Raw genomic sequence first — 21,730 nt, 5'->3', positions numbered from 1 at the left:
ACTAACCCTCCTTGGTACTTCATAGAACATTGGCGAAAGTATCAAGTATTCATTAGTTGAGTTTGAAAGTGGGGCAAGCTGGGTACTTACTCGGCGTTTGTTTCTGGCGTAGGCAGGTCTCCGATGGTCGTTAGCGTTAAGGTGGACCAGTAGAGTGAGCCAAGGTACTTTCTTGTGAGGGTGGCGTAGTCCCCTGGCCGGTGTGGGTACACCCAGTCACCCTGTTGGAAGAAATAATGTTATGCAATGTGCAAAAGTACTGAAATATACTTACACTAGCCGACCCGCGCAACTTCGCTTGCGTTACATAAGAGAATCATAATTACCCCCGTTTTTGTAACATTTTCACTGGTACTCTGCTCCTATTGGTCGTAGCGTGATGATGTATAGCCTATAGCCTTCCTCGATAAATAAGCTATATAACACTGAAATAATTTTTCAAATCGGACCAGTAGTTCCCGAGATTAGCGCGTTCAAACAAACAAACAAACAAACAAACCGTCAGCTTTATAATATTAGTATAGATTTATTAGTGATAAATAAATATTTTGCTATCATTCTGAGAATTAACGTAGATATGTAATTTTATATGATTGGACTTAGCTATTATCCATGGCCATCATAAATGACGAATCAACACCTAGTATTATAATAAACGAATAATTGAATGAATAAAAAATTGCCACAATGTTAGTTATTTTACGTTGACTCTTTATCGAATCACTATAGAAATTTCACAAAACATTATTAAAAAAGCTCTCAACTAAAATTAACATTGGATAATCTCGCATAATAAAAGTGAAGTAAACGCTGAACAAGACCAACGTCCATCAGGGATTTAAGATAAAAACTATTTTAATAAAGTGGGATTATGTTTTAAAGTGAAACAATTTTGACTATGATGAACACCGCCTCGGAAATATCCGCCACAAAATATTGTACTTGCATTTTAGTTAGTAGTTTTATACCAAGACTATATTGTGGTGCATAGTTATTTAATAGTTTTACAGAAAACTGTTTAAAGGCTTTGTTCAAACTTTTTCAAAAACTCTTTGATTACTTAAATCGGTTGTAAGATCATAAAGAAGTTAACTTAATACATCAACATTAATTTTTCGTGGCTTCCGAATCACGGAGCCCGAAAGTATAATATAGTCACCCATCCACTGACCAACCTTGGCAAGCGTAGCTTAACCCGATAGATCGATCCGTGCGGCTATAGTTACTAAGCCACAAGCTCTTCTTATACAATAAAACATTAAGAAAAAAGACGATGAAATAAGAAGAAAGCGGACATCTCAGATCTCAAGCCATGAATAAATGAACCTAAGATTAAGCTATTTTTCTCAGAAGTAAATTTTCCCTGCTTAGCATAATAACATGACAATAAGCTGTTCCAAGATGTCGGATTATTTAATTCCCGCTTCTCGCGTCGCTCATGATTATACATACAAATTAGATGTCATGTAGACGACTTTGTCGCGATTTTTATAACACGGAAAGAAATTACACGTCACATGTCGAATAAATTACCATATTCCCGTCTACTTGGAGATAACCTGACGACCGACGGTGTTTTAAGGATGATAAAATACTTGATTTCTTAGAATTAAGTCGCTTTTTATGCAAAGTAAAGTAATATGAGATTTTTGGAGAAATTGGTTACGAAGTAGTTAAGATTGTCACTAAAAACAAACGTGAAAGACTATAGGTACTTTATGACACATTATAAAGCGTGTAGTAGTATAAGTATTCAATGTTTATGTACATATTATTTATGTTTATGTATTTACTCTCATATTGCTTGTTTAATTTATTATTTATTTGTACACTCTTTCTTAAGTCGCTTTCCTTTCTCTTTTAAACACCTTCGTAATTATCTCTGCATCACCCTAAGGTAGACTGGCAGAAAATGCCCCTGGCATTAAGTTCGCCTTTATACAGAGTTGTATATCTTTATATATCGCTGGTTTGCGAGAACATCGACGTAATTCAAAATTCTGTCAAAATGAATTCTTTATGCCAAACAATCATAAATCTCGGTTTAGACTATGAAAAATCATGCAGGCCAATATTTAAAAAACATAAATATCTAACATTAAATCGAAATTGGCGTTGCGTCTCTGTTCACGATAAAATATTAAAGATTTATGATTGTTTGGCATAAAGAATTCATTTTGACAGAATTTTGAATTACGTCGATGTTCTCGCAAACCAGCGATATATATAATTCTTCTGTAAGTGTGTATGTCACTAAACTTCTCTTAAACGACTGGACCGATTTTAATGAAATTTTTTGTGTGTGTTTAAGCCTAAGGGGATCTGAGAATGGTTTAGATTTACAATTTTGTCAGCTGGACAATGTTTTTTTAATTTATTAGACAGGACAACGTCTGTCGGGTCTGCTAGTTAAGTTTAAACAAATAAATATAATCCATTTTAATTTTATTTTAGTTCTCATAACAAACAAGGTATAATAGAATACAACTCGCCAATCCGTTCAAGATATTCAGAAGGTAGAGATTAAAGCGAGTGGAAAAGCTGAATCACTGACAACTAAAAGCAGGAAGCTCGGGTTATAAATTAGACAGGTTTCCTCAGAGTTTTATTATAATAGTAAATAACATTCAGATTTTGGGTAATAATGATACCGCCAACTGAAATATATAGGTAAAGTATTTTCAGATGTATTTGTATTTGACAAATGCATTATTTAATTTAAGACACATTTTTAAATAAAAGTCTTGGTTTAGAAGCACTCTATTGTTAAGCTTAAAAATATTTGTAATTCAATAATATATACGAGTAGGTTACCATGACAAAGTAAAGATGCCACAGTTGTCTGTAGTCTGTAGCCTGTGTCCTAACGAACAGAAAAGATGTCAAATTCTTTTCTATACCTTAACTAATGCCTAGGTAAAACCAGTTGCTAAAGCACTGATGCAGTTTCCTTATAGCATTTACCGTGTAACCTGAACAATTTATGTAGCTCAAGCTTTTAGAAAAATGACTTAATTTATCTCAACGTCCGGGCTGAGTTTAATGCGGAAATCGGAGCACAAAAACCTTCGGAGAGCTTGCAAATCAGCTTAGTAGGGCAATAGTGGCCCTTCATTATGGGGACCGCAATAAAGTTAGTGTCTTCGCAAGACAAGTTCAGACGTTGATGGTTACAACTGTGGGGATTTATAGTTTGAGTTCGTGAGTTAATTGTGTTGCATCGTTTCATATGGACTATTGTGTTCTCCGAGTGTGTGCGTGTGTGACTCGGTTGCATTGTGTACAGATTAAAATGAAGTTTCCAAGTATTCTGACTCGTTGGGAGGCGCACTTATGTCGTTAGGTATTGTTGTACTAGTTTACAGTGCTGCAGCAGTTTTAATTTTGTTTTGACTGTGTTCATGATGAGGTTTGTAAAGCACTTTTACTGCTATGAAATGATAGAGATAATTTAACGTCTTTTTATACTGTGAAAAAAATAGTGAGAGAAACTTGACGAGTGTGAGTTTTCCGTGCTTTACACTTGCTTCTATTTGCACTCCTACCGAGTCATCATAATCAAGAGCTGCATCTTTTTCTCAAACCAATATTCAGTGTGATATATGAGAATCACATTAAATATTGGTAAATCACACCAATTATTGGCCAACCTTTTAACTATTTAAGAACTTATAAGCAATGGTTATATCTAAATATCTCTTTAAATTACACAATAGTACAATAATTTCACAACTGCACAATAAAAAGAATATCATAATATAAAAAACAGACTTTCAAAAGCTCTGAAGTCTATAAAGAACTTCCCGTACATAGAAAAGTATTTTAAAAGGAAATGCAGGCTTAAAGTGTGAGGAATAAGGTTTAATTTTAAACAGCAGCTGAAGTTTTTCTCACAGCCGGGTAGTTTTAAATGCAAGCGTGTTTTGTGTCGAGTTGAATATAATCAGATACAATTTGTACCACAAACGCAGAAGTTACATATGAATAAAGCGCAAAAATTAAACATTTCTGCTTGCATACGTAATTTTTGCAACACAAGTTTCCCCCAGTATTTTTGTTAAATTGAATACTTTTTACATTTACACTATCTTGTATTTTTTGCATACGGTGTCTGTAATACACTATTGTACTAACATAATATCAGGATTGTGTAACCGTGGTTGAAGCAAATTGATATTATTATTCCTAAAATGTATTATAAAAGTAAGAAAATATTATGTAAAATATATTAAAATGTAATAACACGTATTACGAAAAAGATGTACGCGGATTTTCAATATCCTGAGAGAAGTAAGAGTCCAGAACGACTGTTATATAATAATATCTATATTTATTGTGTTTACTTATTTACCATTATTTTACATTACCATTTATTTTATATTCCTAAATGTAATTGCAAATTACCTTCACAAGCTTGCAGGCTGCATAAAAACCATTCCATTTTCTAGTCCAAAGACGACAACCACAAAGGATTGTCATTAAAAACTTACAATTCAATAAAAGAGTTGCAACTTTTTAAAGAGCTAAGAATGCAATAACAGTGTTTTACCGAGTGTTTGTTCTTTACAGTCGTGACGTAATGAGTTCCTTTAGCCCGACGATTTAGAACGTTCTGGATCGTTTCATGAGCTACGTATATGTCTTGCTTACATGTAGGGTAGGTAGGATGTAGTAAATGCGTTAATGTAATGAAAGTGTTAGTACTGATGATTACTTGGATGTGAAACTACAATGTTTTGTAGTTTATTTAAAACATTAGGAACATTGTGTCAAAGTAATGCTGTTTTCGAATGAAGGAAATGATTACGGCTGAAAAGTGTTCGAGATAAAAACATCTCCGATATTATAATAAGTGTATCTTAGCTTTAACAATTAAGTTAAGAGTCGTATAATTGTTTACTTCTGAAGTTTTTTTTTAATGTGTATTCTAAGAAATATATGTACATATTTTGCTACATAAAAATGATGTATACGACAAAGTTTTAGGTAGTACACAGACTTTACGGATACTTGTATTTGTTAGTCGTAATAAAAAGGCAATTACGAAGCAACTGTAACCTAGTTGGAAGACTGAGAGCTTTACTGAAGCCACTGAAGGTCATAGTGTAGTAGAAAAATAACGTTACATAATTTCCTATCCCGTTAATATCTTGTACGCGAGATTTCCAATATTTTTTTTACCACCTATAAAATGCCTTCTGTAGCACTGCTCTTTACCTAAGTGTAGACACGTGCTCGAGAATAAAAAGGGTCAATGATCAACAAAAAGAACAAGTACTTAAGTCTTTATTCTTATTAGAATGTCAACTAAAACATTGGCATTATAAAAATCTTATAAAACAAAAGTATAAATACATTTAAAATTAACCTGTAACCTTTAAATTGACCTTTAATCGTACACATACGTGGGTGCCATTTATAATTCTATCTAGAAACTTCGATCACGTTTTGATTAACACAGTTAACCGCGATATGAGGTTTGGGAAGGTATTTGCCAAACTAGCCTACCCTCATCAGCTTGGTAGAAAGCAATCAGTACTGTGATTCTCTACAGTCGGTACTGTCGAGTATCGAAAATTTGACATTTAAAATGTACTGCCAAAATAGTTCCCACAACGCCCGTTAGGCGCTGATCAGATTTTCATACAACATTTCTGGATAACCAGTTGTCGGTAGTCGATAGTGGTAGAGAATCGAGCTATTACACTGGTAATTGATGAAACTATTAAGGGAATATTACCAACTGTAGGGTTTCGATTATAATTTAACATTGAAAACAACGTTACTAAATATAAATCCCACAACATATTTGATTTGATACAAAATAGACCTCTTAAGTATTATAGAGGAACATAAGTAACCTCTTGATGCCTTGTAAGAGATAATATATTATATAGAGATAAAAATATAGAAATTGTAAAAATAAATATTGTTTTCAATCCAAAGTATTCAAGCTTGCCTGAAAACGCGAGTTCGTATGCTTTTTCGGATTCCTAATTTTAGTACCGCTTATGAGATCGCAAAAAGGGAACTATGATATAAAAAGTTTTTTAAAACAAAATAATACAAGTATGAAATCTTATGAGGTAACTTCTAAAAGTCTACCAAGTCAAAAGTCTACCAAGATATCTCTCATATTAATGCAATTTCTAATGTAAGAACTATATATTATTCATAAAAAATACAAAAATTATGAAAATCAGTTGTATTTACATCAAAATTAGTTTCTGAATACGAAGTAGGTCTGGTAAAAGGTTAGCACATTTAATATGGAAAAAAACGAATTTTATTACGTGTTTCCATTTCTAAATATGCTAAACATAATATGTCTAAGAACTAGATTAGGATTTTTAGGTCACACGTTGTTCATATTCGAACATAGATAAAAATAGACATCCAATTAATATTAGTTCAAATGATGAATTTTGATTTGAATAGTACAATACGTTTCGTGTCTCAGTCTTTGTATGTATTTAATCAGTTTATAGGCTATATTATTTGTATCCTACATCTACAGACAATGTTTTTCAAATCAGCTAAAGTCCATAACTGGAACAAATAAAGATAAAATTAATCGACACTTACTTATCCCTAGTTTGATTAAACTAAATATTGTTATATCATTTGAATAGTAAACCTATCGATAAGTTGGGTTCGGCCATTTCAATTTTAGATAAAGAAAATAAACTTTGGAGCATTTTACAATTGACTCCTCAGTTCAATTTCAATAGAAACGCTCCAAGCAAAACTAACAAGACGTTTTCAAGTTTCAATTTGTGAGAATCAGTTCTACAGCCATATTCAAGAGACGAAATAAGTTTGAGTGTGAGAGCAACAGATTCGAATTTAATATAACTTTAGAGTATGATTTAAGTTCGAATTTTCGATTTTTGATAGTAATTGGTTAGTTTATTGTTATTGGCAATTGTTTATTAATATAAACAACAGCAGCGTTTAGTATTTTTATAAAGCAAAACCAAGCTCTAAAAAAGTACAGATGCAGGATATTGAACGAACATTTTATTTCTATTTACGCGCTATTAGCAATTAATTTGCAAAGCTATTTCCAGTGACAATATAATTGAAATATGTTCTGTAAAATAGCTTATAAAAATCACTCATTGTAGCGCGGTAAAACACATTTAGTCTTGTCTCCAGAAAAAAAATACATATTATATTTATTCCATAACCCGAGTGGAACCAAGATCGAAGTCTAGTCTAGTTTATAGGAAATAACATGTGTTTATATAACTTACTTGGAACCCTTCAGCTTCAGACAGCAAGAAGTAGAAGCAACCGAACCAGTGCGCCAAGATGAGCAGAATATGGATGAGGTTGATGACACGCCAGAAATTCGGGTACACCGTCCTGGACTCAACTATGTAGTAGCAGCTTACGGCTCTGTATACCTGTAATAAAAAACAATATTTACATACAAACATATTGTCATGCTGGTTATATATACCCGAAGGGGTACCAAAGGCGTATTAAATACGTCTGTGTTTTACCATTACGATCTGAAACGACATTTGGATATACATAATAATATATTTACAATATTATGTACCATTTATTCGGATACATTTAAGGGGCAGAAACACTCCCAAGTTATTATTTTACCCACTACAATGTTCTAGTGAGAGTTGGAGACTTTGCACATTTTAAAATAATAATTGTTAGTAGAACTCTCAGGTTTGTGAGTTTTCGTCAAATGTTTTTCTTCACAGTAACAGCATATAAAAGAGTACATAAAACACGTAGATTCAATTGTTTTTGTGATTTTGGTTTCAACCAAGTATTGGCCTCGCACACAGACTTCGCATACTTGGTTTTCTCTGCACTGTTCATAAAGAGAGCTTGTTTGTTACATTGTTGTACCTGCAGATTGCGACGTTTGCTTTCCCCAAAGGACCAGTCATATAAGTTCCGCTCTTGTTTCGCTAGTTTATCAAGTCCGTCGTGGGAGTTAGTCGCTAGATTTACGGTAAATCTAGCTGGACGAAAAGTATTCGTCTAAAAGCATTTCCTGGTGTTCTGAACGTACATGTATAATATCTAGTCATAGTTGCTCGATCAAAGAAATACTTTAAAATTTTTGTAATTCATTTCGTTATGACTTTTAAGGCTTAGTTAATCCATTTGACAACAGCTTTCAGAGATGAGATGCAAGTAAACAATAGGGAAAACTATAAAAATAATTAAGCCCCAAATAGTTATTTTTAATATTATCGTAATGTTAGAATCCGGCTCTCTTAAAGTACATTATTGAGATTGTACATCAACTCTTCGCTTCTCACCATTGCTACAGTTAAGTTATTCAAGTAAAGATCCTCACATTGCAATATCAGATGCAATCGTTTTATGTTATCACAGTATACATCTGAATGCAACGCGGAATTGATGCTGATATTGAAATAGTCACGAGCGTTTATAAATATGAGATATTCAATCTCGTCAAGCATAACTCGAAGTATGAAATAGATATTGGAACTATTTATATTAGTAGTAAATGTGCGAAGACGGATATTAAAATACTTAATATTCATATTTTCACTGCGACTTATGTACAACGACATTCTAAAGTTTTTATATTTTTTTATTTGGTATCTGCCTTCACCTACGGGAAAAAGGCATGATAATATGTATGTTTGTATGTACTCCATTTTAGTTGAAAATGTTCTTTTTCACATTACATACAAAAACTTTACCTAATTACACATCTTGTACATTTCATTTTAGTATTACATGACATTCTAGAAATGCAGCTTTAAAAGATTTGAAGTGCTTTTCACACAACTAAAATACGGCTCCATTCGTACCCTCAATTAGTACTGGAATCTGTAAGACCTTTATTTGAAACATTGCTGTGTTTACACAAATTCTTTGAGACACGTAATACGGATGTTTAACCAAACGAAATATCGTAACCATCCTATTAAGGAATCGATTAAGTTACCTGTAAAACGTTTTACGGGGTACATAACGATAGCATACGTATTACATTTCTTCGTATAAATAAATGTGAGCGTATTCCGTAAACGAACAGCGTTATCGTATTTCAAGAAGAAGATTATGCTCGTATTAAAACGAACCCATTTGATTTTACGGTGTATTTGCAAAAATGTATTGGTTGATACAGGGAACAAACGGTTCAATGGTTTTATTAACTCGTTACTAATTCTGAGAAATTTGTTTACTTGTCTTATTTTGTATACCAAAATAAATACATAGAAAATAGCAATAGGCATCAAACCAATCATATTATTGACAGTAAATTGAAGTTGAAAAGAAGTACCTTTCTATTATCGTCAAGAACCGTCTGATAAGTACTTTAAATAACTATTTTAATGTTATACATAATCATAGCGTTATGCTCCGGATAATAACTGTTTCTATTGGAATACCTGTAAGGCTAATACAGTAATTATAACAATAGCGTTTTTTTATATGAGTTTAAACGCTATCGGATAGATAAACTACCGCTAAATGTACTTCAGAAATCGGGGTAAATCGTTAATTTAAGCAGTTAGCTTGCGTCTCACTAGAGTTTTCCACAAAGGTTTAAGTATGTTTATAGGCTGTCTTTTATTAATGACGGCACATTATTTTAAAGTCACCAATTGTTTGTAATTGGATATTGCGGTATTGGGTAAATATTTTTAACTTTCATTGTATAGGGTGTGAAAAACAAAGCGGTCGGGATGTCAATGGCATTCGAATTTATTGCTCCATATTGTATTGGTTGTCCTTGTTAATGACATTCGCATCAATCATGTTTCGACCGCTTTCGTGTTGTATGTATATTTTTATAAAAGTGTATATAATTTAATAAAACAGAAAGTACTGACAACAATCGTTAATAGAATTAAGGTGTGTACAAAATAAAATCATTACATTTAAAAAGTCAAACGAGAGTTGAAAACATGAAACTTGATTCATGATTTAACACAATTTAGTTATTTTTTATACCTAAAGGCTTGTGTAATTTACATAACAGTATTGTGCTGAAACCTAACATGGTTTCAAACTGACACGTGAACGCACATATTTTTTTGTATGCATTGTATAATTGTAAATATTTTCTTTTTTTGTTAATTATTCATAGTTTAGTTTTGTATAATATTTTATGAATATTGAAAGTATGTAAAAAACATTTCCACAAGGTAATTAACTAAAATTTACGGCAGCTAATGCCTTAAGAATTACAACCGCAAATAGTTAGATATCCGTTTTTTGCTCATAAAGACTATCATTGATGTTCGAATGGGTCGTGTGACCGTGGGCATCGTGCCCTCCTAATGTTCCTAATATCCTCCGTGACATATGGGGACTTTATTACAAGATCACGATCACATAGTGTTACGTCATCTTGTATATAAATTGCTAAAAGATATTGAAGATTGGGCATGAAACTTAAAGAGTATTTAATAACGACGGCCTCCGTGGCGCAGTGGTGAAGGTGGTTGCTATCACCAGTGTGTCGTGAGGTCGTGGATTTGATTCCCACACGGAGCCAATATTTGGGTGATTTACAAATAGTGGATTCTTGTCGGGTTTTACTTTGTGTGCGTTGTTTGTTTCGACACAAGAGCAATTCTTAGTGCGGGAGTTGTTTAAAAAAGGGAATAAAATACATGCTGCTTATAACTCTGAGAAAGAAGTATATTACAAAAAAAAGAGAGGAAGAAGAAAAATTTTGTCTACACTTTTTTAGATTTTCTGTTTAATTTCTACGCATTAGATTAATTCTTCTTCTTTCTCAGTTTCGCTCAGATTGGTCGTGTTTGTCGTTCAGTGTTAATAAGACTACTTAGAACATTAACAATTGTCACGGGTAGCTACAATATCAAAGAGAACGCGTTTGTGCGATAATCTTACTTCCAAAACACATTTTTAAAATTTATCATTCATCTGATATGACAAGCTGGACTTTATACAGAAGTTTAGTTACCTATCACTGTTTTCAAACTACATTCGTACCGGACGTCGACGACGGCAAGATGCAGATGCCAGTGTAACTGAAGTCAGTTGGAGCAAATCTTCACGTATGCACATTTATATGGCAGATTTTCCACATAGTTGAACAGTAGCAAAGACTTTTTCGTGTTGGCAACTTTTCTAATATAACATACCGACACGTGTAAGCAATAAAAGCTTACGTTTTCTGAGTTTTAAATAAGTAATTTTATAAGGATAATAGAATTTATGTGACTAATAAAATTGATTATACTTATATATTAACACTCTCTCAGTATTAAACAAGATTTCGAGTGGACTTTTCAATCTTGGTATCTTTTTCTTGCCATATCATTCTTAGGTATAAAAAGGCTTGATCGAAAAGGATTTTAATTTAATACTTTACTAGCTGCCCACCCCGGCGTCGCCTGGGTAACACTTTTTAACACTTAACTTTAACAAATCATACTTTTAAACCTTCCTCGGAAATTGCGCTATGCATTGGTAAAAACTGCATTAAAATCCGTTTAGTAAGTTTTGAGTTTTTCACAAATAGACGGATAGACAGGCACGGGCAAGTTTGTTTTATAATATATTGCAAGTTTGTTTTATAATATATTATGTAGTGATCATTACCTTACATAATTAAAAATGTAACTATGCATTTTTCGCAATAAATGTGTTAACTGTATACTGCAATATCAAGTATCAAGTAGTGATATTCTCAGCTGTACAGCTCCCTAGATAGTACCACTCGAACAAAAGCTTTTAACCGTAATGCGATACGATGTAGGCTTCACTCGTTTGAACATCCTGTGTTTGATTTTCAACACGATAGAAGGTTTTGTGATTTTATTAGTAAATTACTATTGTTGTATTGATAATATAGTTCTTATTACCATTTATTTGTGCATTTAAATAAAATTATTGCAGCAGGAAATGGTTTTAAGCGTTGTTATAGTAAAGTTCAGGACTTTTAATGAACAGTGTACAATAAAAAATCTCTTTCCCAATCACGATGACATTTCTTGTTATTTTATAAAGTTATTGTAGATTTTGAACACTAATAAGTTAAATGAGTTTTCTAAAATTCTTGTTTTACGTATTTCTCTAGTTATAAAATTTGTTAAATAGTAGGCCTGCTTTTGACAGCGCAAAAATATCTAAAGAGTCTTTTGTATACGTAACGTAAGTTTACTGAATGAAATAAATTAAATTCTCAATGCGACATTTCAAGAAAATTAGTTTAATGTGTTATGTAAATTCTAGGTGTATGTATGTTCTGGCAGACGGCGGCCATAAATTTCAGAATTCAGAATATTAATTGACAAACAATTTGTAAGCTTTAATATTAATGTCGCATAACTATACTGGATTGCAAATGTGGGACAAATTAACATGGAAATTGAAATGGGTCTGGGAACATCTTTGTAATGGACTAAATTTTTCACATCAGTCATACTATATTATTTATACCTAGCATAATAATAATTTGAGGTATGTACCACGATAAAATATTGTAGAAGCTTGTTTTTGCATTTAAAAACAATTTAAATGTTTTAATCAGCTTGAAGGTTGTTGACGTCCGAACGTAGAATCACTATTTTAAGTGATGCTAAAAAGTATTTTTTATCCTACGCTACACGTGAAAGCACCATCAAAGAGACAGAAAAATACAGCAAAATACGTATGTGGTGCTTGAGTTTAATGTCTTTTCTACATTCGGTTGCAAATCACATATATTTGCGCGGTGGCTAATAAGCTTTGAAGCTACGCAGTTTGGGTCTGAAGACCAGGCCTACGTTAATACGAATTTTTTTTATTTATTTAACTGTTTTCAATTTGTCGGTACATGTAAAAATCGTGTTTAATATAAGGTGTATATAATTGGCACTTACCTTAAGAAACCTAGGGAAGCGAATGATGGGGTTGGTGCCAATCTTGAGCTGGATTAAATCTAGAGGTGTCAATGAAGCGATGTCAAGCAGGAACGGACGAGATGTTAGGTAGTGTTTCGCTAATTTCTTTGAGTCGTACACCTGTGGACAAACAAACGTAATGTAATCATTACTAAAAGTCGTCGGAGATTTAAGTTGAGAAATATAATATTTTCGATTTACTATTGTTACAAGAAATTATTCAAGCAAAGTCACGGGCAGCTTTTTTAATACTGAAGAAGTTAGTGTAATTATGATATCGCTGCTACGATTCGTAGCGTTTGCTACAAACCGTAGCACACGGCGTAGCGTTGCTGAGACGTCGCGCGTTGTAGGATACTATTATTAAGTACCATGTTAAAATGCTTGACATTGAGAATTGTCTCAACAATTTTTAACATAGAAATAATAAAGCGTATGTAAAATATATAAATGTGACACAAAAGGTTCCTAGTATTTTTTTCATTAATATAACGTTTACTCACCATTAGCCCTTGTTCTAAATATCCTGTTCTAAGTTGAACGACGAGATCAAGAGCGAACACCACATCGCTGATGCCGTCGCACGTCAACCAAAAGTAATGACACATGATCTGCGAAAGAGATAGAAAATATAAGTTCCAATAAATAAATCTACACACCATAACAAAGGATTGTGTGTCAAGTAAAATTTGGTACTGTCTTACAGTTTTAATACATATATTAAATAGGTATCCAATAATAATGAAGAAAATTCTGAGTAACTGATCTAGAGCACGGACTAGAAATTATTCAATAAATATAATATCTGCACAAGTCAAGTTTTGAAAGCTATGTCAATATTATCGTTAATGACACTACAAAAAAATTGTATTTTCAAAGCAAAAAGCAAGTTAAACATATTACATTTCAAATGTACTTTATTTTTATTGCCAGCGACTCCATTAACTAATTCTATTTGAATAATCACGCTCGTTTTTTATTTTATTGAAATACGTACATATTTATTGCTAAAATTAAATGTGAGTGCTTCTATAAATCTGTTAATTTCAAAACAAAATGGCGAAGAAGGAAAAAAGAAACAAAATTTTCCAGCTATGTTCCAAATTCAATATGTCAATCATATTTTTTTTATAGTAAACGGCAACTATAGGCAATTAATTAAAGATCTTTCCGGCTAATAACTTCGTGGTCATTGAATGAAGTTTTAACTCAAAATTGGCGGATTAATTTAGGTGATAGATTGTCAAAGTTATAAACCACTAATGGGCTGTATTTGATTCATTCAATTAGTTTTGCAAACTAACTCCGGTAAGTGACGAATTAGTTTGTTTCCGATAGATGCATAACAGCACCATTGTGAATATAATATTATACTTCATTTTTTTTAAAGTGTGTATTGTGTATATCTACGTGAGGTTGATCACTATCAATAAAGCGTTTGATGACACTTTGATTGGATCTTTATTACTGAAGCTATCATTCAATAATAACGCGCTCAATACAATTGGAAGAATTAACAAAGACTATTGTAAAACGTATAAAACCGATTAGTCCCCGGTTTCTGAGTACATTTAGCGGTAGTTTATCTATTCAATAGCGTAGAAACTCATATAAAAACCGGGGGTTAGTGGCTAGAACTATCTAAGAGGAGTGTTTAAACGTAAACTTAATATAATCATGTTTCAACATAACGTAAGAGTTCCTTAAAAATGAACTATGAGATGTGAAGAATAAAATAGTATAAACAGGTTAAATAAACTCATTTGTGAAATCATTTAAAGGTGGTAACATTAATATTGCAAAACAGTGGCCACGTACTTAAAACTTTTGGCAAAGCATTCCAAATGAAATATTATATTAAATTGAAATTCCCAACTTTGTTCTACGACTGTAGGTAAATTGTATAAACTTTTATAATTTCTCACTTTGTGTGTTACGTGTATTATCCGAATAATTTTATTATTTCTTGTTCTTTACTTTTACCTTTTTCATTTGAGTAAAAAACTTTTTGGATGTTTTACATTCATAAGTTATAACTTTTGAAGTCTACCACGTTCTGGATTTAATCAAAAATAATTATTTTTTTATTCGAAATAATTTTCTTTCATAAAGTAATATTATTATACTAGCGGTCCGCTTCGGAGTGGACGTTCATTTTATTCTTGCAATAAAAATAGCCATATTAATCAGAAATGCTCTATTATCAATGGAACATTCAAATGGTGAAACATTTTTTAAAATAGTCCAGTACTTTTGGAACCATTTCGTAACAAACATACTCACACAAATCTTTCCTCTTTATAATATTAGTATAGAAGTATAGATTATTATAAGTGTAATCTTAGCCGTCTTCAACACTGTATTAGTACGTGGAACCGAAAGTAATAACATCCCACATAGACAACCTTTCCAATAAACAACATGAAAAACGAATCTAAGATCAAAAACGTAATATCCTATATCAAAGGCGAAATATCGAAAAGTGAAGACAAACAACCAAACAGGGTGCGAATACGAATCGATTGGCGTTTTATAACAGAACCGAGGGGTGAAACCTCCACTTCTGTTTGCTAAATCACCCTGGAGACAGAAAGGGTTAGCTCAGTAAACCGCTGTAAGCAGTGTAAGCGCAAGGATGAAAGCCATTGTTTTTGTCTATGATTTTTTGGCGGGAGCTCGAGTATGTATTTTTTTCTTTTTACGGCAACTGTTTCGTGTGAGTTTATTGCCAGTATCGAGTTTATGACAAACTATTTTGTGTTGATATTGTTTTGTTGTATTTTGGAATATATTATCTTGGATAAATGTTGCACTGATAATAAGTAATATTGGTTTTATGAGTATGTCTTTCGTATACTATTTCGTAATTAAATTTTGCAGTCTTGAATTGTGACTATTAATTTGTACCTAGAGTAAATTAATTAAGTATAAACTGTAGCACCTTGCTTTAATATTATATTGACCTTTATGTTTGCTGAAAAATAAATACTTATTAAAACGTGGATTTCTCAATTTTCAATAATATTTTTTTACGAATATTAGGCGTGGACTCGTAAAAAGTTTAATTGAATGAAGTTTTTATGACTTTTTACAGGACTTCTCTTAAAAAAATAAGCGTCAAATTTATTTCGGTCTTCGTTAATTAAGTTTTTTTACGTGTTTTTATCGAAATTAATGGTTGGATATAAAGAAAAAGAGTCTCTAAAACTTTGGACATTATAAGTGTAAAATGTTACTGAAAGTATTTAACTATTATGTTTGACGTACTAAAAGTAACACAGTTTCATGGTCGATGTTATATTATAATTGCAAATGTTTATGGGGATGGACGTATGTATGTTTGTTACTCTTTCGCGCAAAAAGCTACTAAACAGTTTTAATAAAATTTGGTACTCCGATAGCTTAGAAATCTTTTCACGTTAACGGATTCAACATAACATAGCACACTAAAACAAAATCACCTAAATCCTTTTTTATATTACACCTGTTTGCATAATGTCAGACTAAATTCGGTGAAACGAAACGTTTTTTAACATATGGCGTAATGTAAACTCATATAACGGTTTGTTCGCTACATATTCCAATTAGTCGGCGCAAACATAATCAATCGTGCAGCAATTTGCGCGTGACTTTAGTGCATATCCATGTTTTTAACGAAACTCAGAATTAACTCATTGATTTTCAATAATCTGTCAATATACTTCACGTTCAACATTTTTGTATGTCAACGTAAATCCAATATGGCGGATTACTGAATTTAAGATGACCAAAGAAAATTATTATCTCGTTTAATTTAAGATTTGGTATTTTCACTTCTACTAAAGATCAATTTATTTCTATTGGTGTTTAATAATGAAACAGGGATAAATATAAAAAGTAACGTGTCCGTAATTCATATTTTAAGTTTTGCCTTTGTGAAATGCAATAATGAAAATCATTAAATATGAATACCACTTTTAATAAAGCTACGGTGTTGCATTTTGAATCAAGCAGATGCATAATAATTTTTTTTACGAAAGCCACAAAAATCGTAGCATATTTATTTATATTATTCTGTATATATGACCTGCATAAGTCATGTTGTTTCTTATGATACCTTTGTATATAGACACTAGACCTCATGTATGTGGGTATTCAAAGATCAGTTATGTGTGTACTTTCGTATCTGTGTTACATAGTGCGTTGGCTTTGCATGTAATTACACGGATCATAGTCAACTTGTTAGCTGCAACATTAATTGGCACTTATTGGTGGATCCCTCAAATTAGTGGGATTATCCGTAGCTATTATTCAGTGTGCTTCAAATTATGACTTATGGGTAATGTGCTACGGATTTTCTTATAATTGATTACTAAAACTAACTTATAAAAATAATGCTGTATTTTATTTAGTTTGTTTAAATACCTTTGCTTGAGTTAAGAACTAGTGTTTAGTATAAATACTTAATGCCCAGTTGCTTCTTTTCTTTACGGAACGAGATCTTTGCTCAGCAATGAGACAGCAATGTGTTAATACAACTGATTTATTTCAAGAATGAACACCATAGAGGTAACGATCATCAATGTGCAGAATAAAAGATAGAAGTTGTTTTGCCTTCAAATTATATTTAGATAATAATAAAATCCATTATTAAGTAAGTACTTAGAAGGAATATCATTATGATCTCGTCGAAAGACCTAAATACATAAAGTAAGGCTAATAGGTTATAAACTAGGGCTAATTTCCTCATTTCACATACCAATTTAGTGATGTTGATAGGAAAATTAAAAAGGCGGAGGAACTAATGAGAGCTCGCGGGCTCAAGATGAGTAAACTAAAAGTCTTATTTAGGAACGTATCTCATGAAGATATAATTTACGAAAATGTACAGGTACTTGTATTATACTGTATTTGAAAAAAATGCTTTGTGAGCATATTTTTGCCTTGCCTATGTGTAGTGTTCCGGAAATCGAACCTCTCGAAACAGGTCTATTTAGCAAAAGGCTCAATACTCCCTATTTCCCATGCCCTCATTGCCAGGCTTGTCCGACACGACCAGTGAGATTTCAGGCGTAGAGCCGACAGCTTAACTTGCTCTTGGAGACAATTTTTTGGCCCGAACCGGGTATCGTACACGAGGCCTCCGCGCGGCAGTCACACACTCTATCAACCGCGCCACATATGCCGCCGTAATTCAAATCAGTTCAAAAAATGCTTAACATAAAAAGTAGTTAATGAGAACATATCTTTTAAACTCTAGCGTTGCATGTTTAATATATAATAGGATACGGGAATTAACGTATCCTATTATATATTAGTTAATGAGAAATAAAGGTGAACAAAACACAACTCGTAATCATGTACTCATAATAACATTTTTTAAACTTTATCCCCTCAGAACAACGAATGCAAGATAACTCCGACTAAACAACTTGTAACTTTCGTTATATACTGCTAATTACTTTTGTTATCGTTACAATGTTTTTATTATAACGACTCCTTTCTTTTTATTTTTGTTTTTGTAGTTAATTGAATGGGAGGAATTGTTTTTGTTCTATTTAAGTAGAGGTAAAACTATGATTTGTCATTTTCACTACAATTTAAAACTTGTTGTGTCTAATATCATCTATACTAATATTATAAAGCTAAAGACTTTGTTGGTTTGTTTGTTTGAACGCGCTAACCTCAGAAACCACTGGTCCGATTTAAAAAAAAAACAGTGTTAGATAGTCCATTTATCGAGGAAGGCTATAGGCTATGTATCATGACGCTACGACTAATAGGAGCAGACAAGCAATAAAAATGTTACAAAAACGGGGAAATTTTTGAACCATTATCTCTTATGTGACGCAAGCGAAGTTGCGCGGGTCATCAATAAAAACCAACGTACTGAAATCTTGCACTATGTCGAAAATGATTTAAACAATAATTATGCAATAATATCTTGTCTGTCGCATAATACTAAATTATATTATTGTGTGATTCTAATTTAAAATAGTCTAATAATTTATTAAGAAGTGTATTCTCTCACATTAAGGTTCATTATGCACTTATTAACGAGATTTATTGTTATAACATTAAAAATATCTGTGTTCTGTACTAGTATTTTTTTTTGTCTATGGTATCCACATCCTTACAAACATAATTTCATTACGACCAAATGGAGTAACCACCATCATATGAAAAAGTTAGTAATAAACTAATAAAGGCAGTAATCTATCATATGTTAGTAAGATAAGGCTTAGTTTATAACGTCGCTGACATTCAGGCACAATTTGATGTGTATCTTTATTATTGACGGCCTTCTGACATGCGATGCATGTGCTCGCTTCTACCTGAGTAAGACATTACTTATGAGCAGTTTTATTATTTTATAAGGTAGTTGTTTCGCTGAGGAATTGAAAAATATAGTTTTTCTTAGATAGGTCAAGTTGTGAGAGTTCGTAGTGTTTCAAAATAATAGAAATGAGGCAATAAAGGGTGTAGGTAACATAGCAAGTAGCGTTATTTCGTTTCTCCGACTTTCCCCTTACCCCAAAAGAAAAAACACGTGATTCCATGTGTGTGTATTTTTAAAATAATAATATGGATGGTTAGAAACATTTTTGAACCGACACATTTCCAGCAAAAACATATTTTCAGAAATAGCTTCTTTACCCTTAATGTTAAGTGTCAATGTTTGATTCTGTATCAAACACTAAACCAAGAAAGTTATGAGGTTTCAATTAACTGTATAATTTAAATCTAGCGGTAAGAAAGCTCCACATTATTTGAATCTAAAACATAATAAACTTAAAAAAAAAACTGCTTAATTCCACAGCCAACCAAACATCACTGTTAATTCGATAAAAAACAAAAAAAAACCAGTTCCACAACCATCACTTTCACTCGTCCTTATTTCAAATGGCGCAGAAACCATTCATCGATCACAACGTGGCTGTACGAGGGTTTCCTCGGCCTATTTCCAATTTAAAAGTCAAATTGTCCCGCGCAACCAATAGCGCGTAATAACAAGCCTGACTGCAAAATGCAGGGTTTTGTCATTGCGGTATTGCCACAACAATAAAAAGAACTTTAATTTGATGGTATGTTTTTTTAACCTGTAGTTTTGCTTTTATGGTAAGCTGTAGTTATAATTTTCTAGGCTGTTTCTCGGAAAATTACTTTACTAAATTGCATTATTGATAGTTCAAAGCTTTATAATCTAAGCTTGTTGTTTTTATTGTCACGCATTTCTTGTATGATAATTGAATGCACTTATAACTTTTCAGAAATTATGGTGTCAAGGTTTGTTCACGTAAGTATTTTGATGATATTTGTATCGCGATTCTGTACAATTGGTACTTTTGTGTATCGAGAGTTTGACATAAATTGACTGCAAAAATAGTTTCTGCAACGCCCGCTAGAGGCGCTGAACCGATTGTCACACAATATTTACAGATAGGTAGCCGGTTGTCGGTAGTCGATAGTGGGTAGGGGAACGATGTACGGTTTTTTTAAATATCACGCTACATAAGAAACGATGTGGCTTTTCAACTACACAATTGGTAAGTACGTAAGTAATATTATTATGTTACAAAATCGGTAACATAGACAAACTATAAATATCATCAAATCCATGTTAAACTTCTGACTTATATTCCACGATCCATTGAAAATGTATTTTTAACCCGACAATTTCATAGCTTTTCTTTAACAACATCCAACTGAATTTAAACCTTAAAGGTAAAGAGTTAAAGATCATTTTCGTTTGGAATAACAGTGACTTTCCACTGAATAATGCATGATAGTGGAACATAGAACGCTGTATTTTCATGACACGGTATTAGTATTGTTGTGATTCGGAACTGTTTCATAATTTATTTGATGTTTCTACGTATTGGGAACATCGTAAGAAAGTTATTTATCATAACAGATATAAGAAGGAACGTACGTGTCTTTGCTCTAATAAATTGATGAAAATATGTATTTTTTATATGGACGGATGAAGAATTATCTACAGGCAAAATAAGTTATTTGTACGCTCACGCATAAATACGTATTATAATTATCAAATGTCTTTTCAAAACGCAGAGTTGACGGCAGCACGAAATAGTCTTCTTTAATATACTGGTTACTTAAATCATGAATAAGATTTTGTAAAAGTTTGTAAATGTTTGCAATAAATCCAAATGTGATATAAACACTTAAAAAAAAACATAACAAAAAATACCATGTAAAATAAAATTAAATAAAAACAATATTCAAATTTCAAACGAAACATGTAACGTCAAATTGACATTACATAAAGTTTTAACTTCTTAATAAAGTTTCTAACCCCCGGTTTCGAGGTACATTTAGCGGTAGTTTATCTATTCAATAGTGTCAAAACTCATACAAAAAAAAAACGCTATTGAATAGATAAACTACCGTTAAATTTTCTCAGAAACCGGGGGTAAATAAAGTTTTAAACTCGGTATTTCTAACTCACCTGCAACTCAGGGAAGCTTTGTCTGACAATCAGGGTCCACAGATTATACAGCACGCAGAGAGTGATGAGCCAGAGCCAGTAGAAATAAAAGTTTTCGTCTGGGTTGACAACGGTGCGAGGCGCGCGGACCTTCCGCCGTCTCGTGCGGTTGGTAGACCTGTGCTCGCCGGTGGCTCCCTCTGACCCTGTGTCTTCTACCTGTGAGTGAAAATTGTGTATAAGATCTTTATATTCTGTTTTTAGTCCCCTTTTCATACAGTGTTTTGTCCTATGTCTTTTGTGGTCGAAGTAAATTAACAAATAAAGCGAATATTAAATTGCAAATGTCAATAGAGTCACCCAATTAGATAATAATTTGTATTGTACGCTTCCGTAAAATCCTCGTTAATTTAAGTTCGTTGAAATT

General features: G+C 32.4%; 1 protein-coding gene across 9 annotated transcripts in view; it reads right to left on the bottom strand.

The window, feature by feature from the left end:
- Positions 1 to 21,730, bottom strand: part of Cngl (Cyclic nucleotide-gated ion channel-like) — a 400,426-nt gene that overhangs the window by 39,656 nt on the left and 339,040 nt on the right. For all 9 annotated transcript variants that reach the window (XM_076128118.1, XM_076128122.1, XM_076128121.1 and 6 more), the window contains 5 exons: positions 21,325 to 21,522; positions 13,379 to 13,486; positions 12,855 to 12,995; positions 7,257 to 7,409; positions 91 to 221 (listed from right to left, as the gene is read on the bottom strand). In XM_076128118.1, the coding sequence (XP_075984233.1) occupies positions 91 to 221; positions 7,257 to 7,409; positions 12,855 to 12,995; positions 13,379 to 13,486; positions 21,325 to 21,522 (731 nt within the window). The remainder of the gene's footprint in view (positions 1 to 90; positions 222 to 7,256; positions 7,410 to 12,854; positions 12,996 to 13,378; positions 13,487 to 21,324; positions 21,523 to 21,730) is intronic.

Source organism: Anticarsia gemmatalis, chromosome 20 (genome assembly GCF_050436995.1).
Source record: "Anticarsia gemmatalis isolate Benzon Research Colony breed Stoneville strain chromosome 20, ilAntGemm2 primary, whole genome shotgun sequence".
NCBI lineage: Eukaryota > Metazoa > Arthropoda > Insecta > Lepidoptera > Erebidae > Anticarsia > Anticarsia gemmatalis.
The sequence above is the reverse complement of the archived record's forward strand: the minus strand, read 5'-3'. Positions and strand labels throughout refer to the sequence as shown.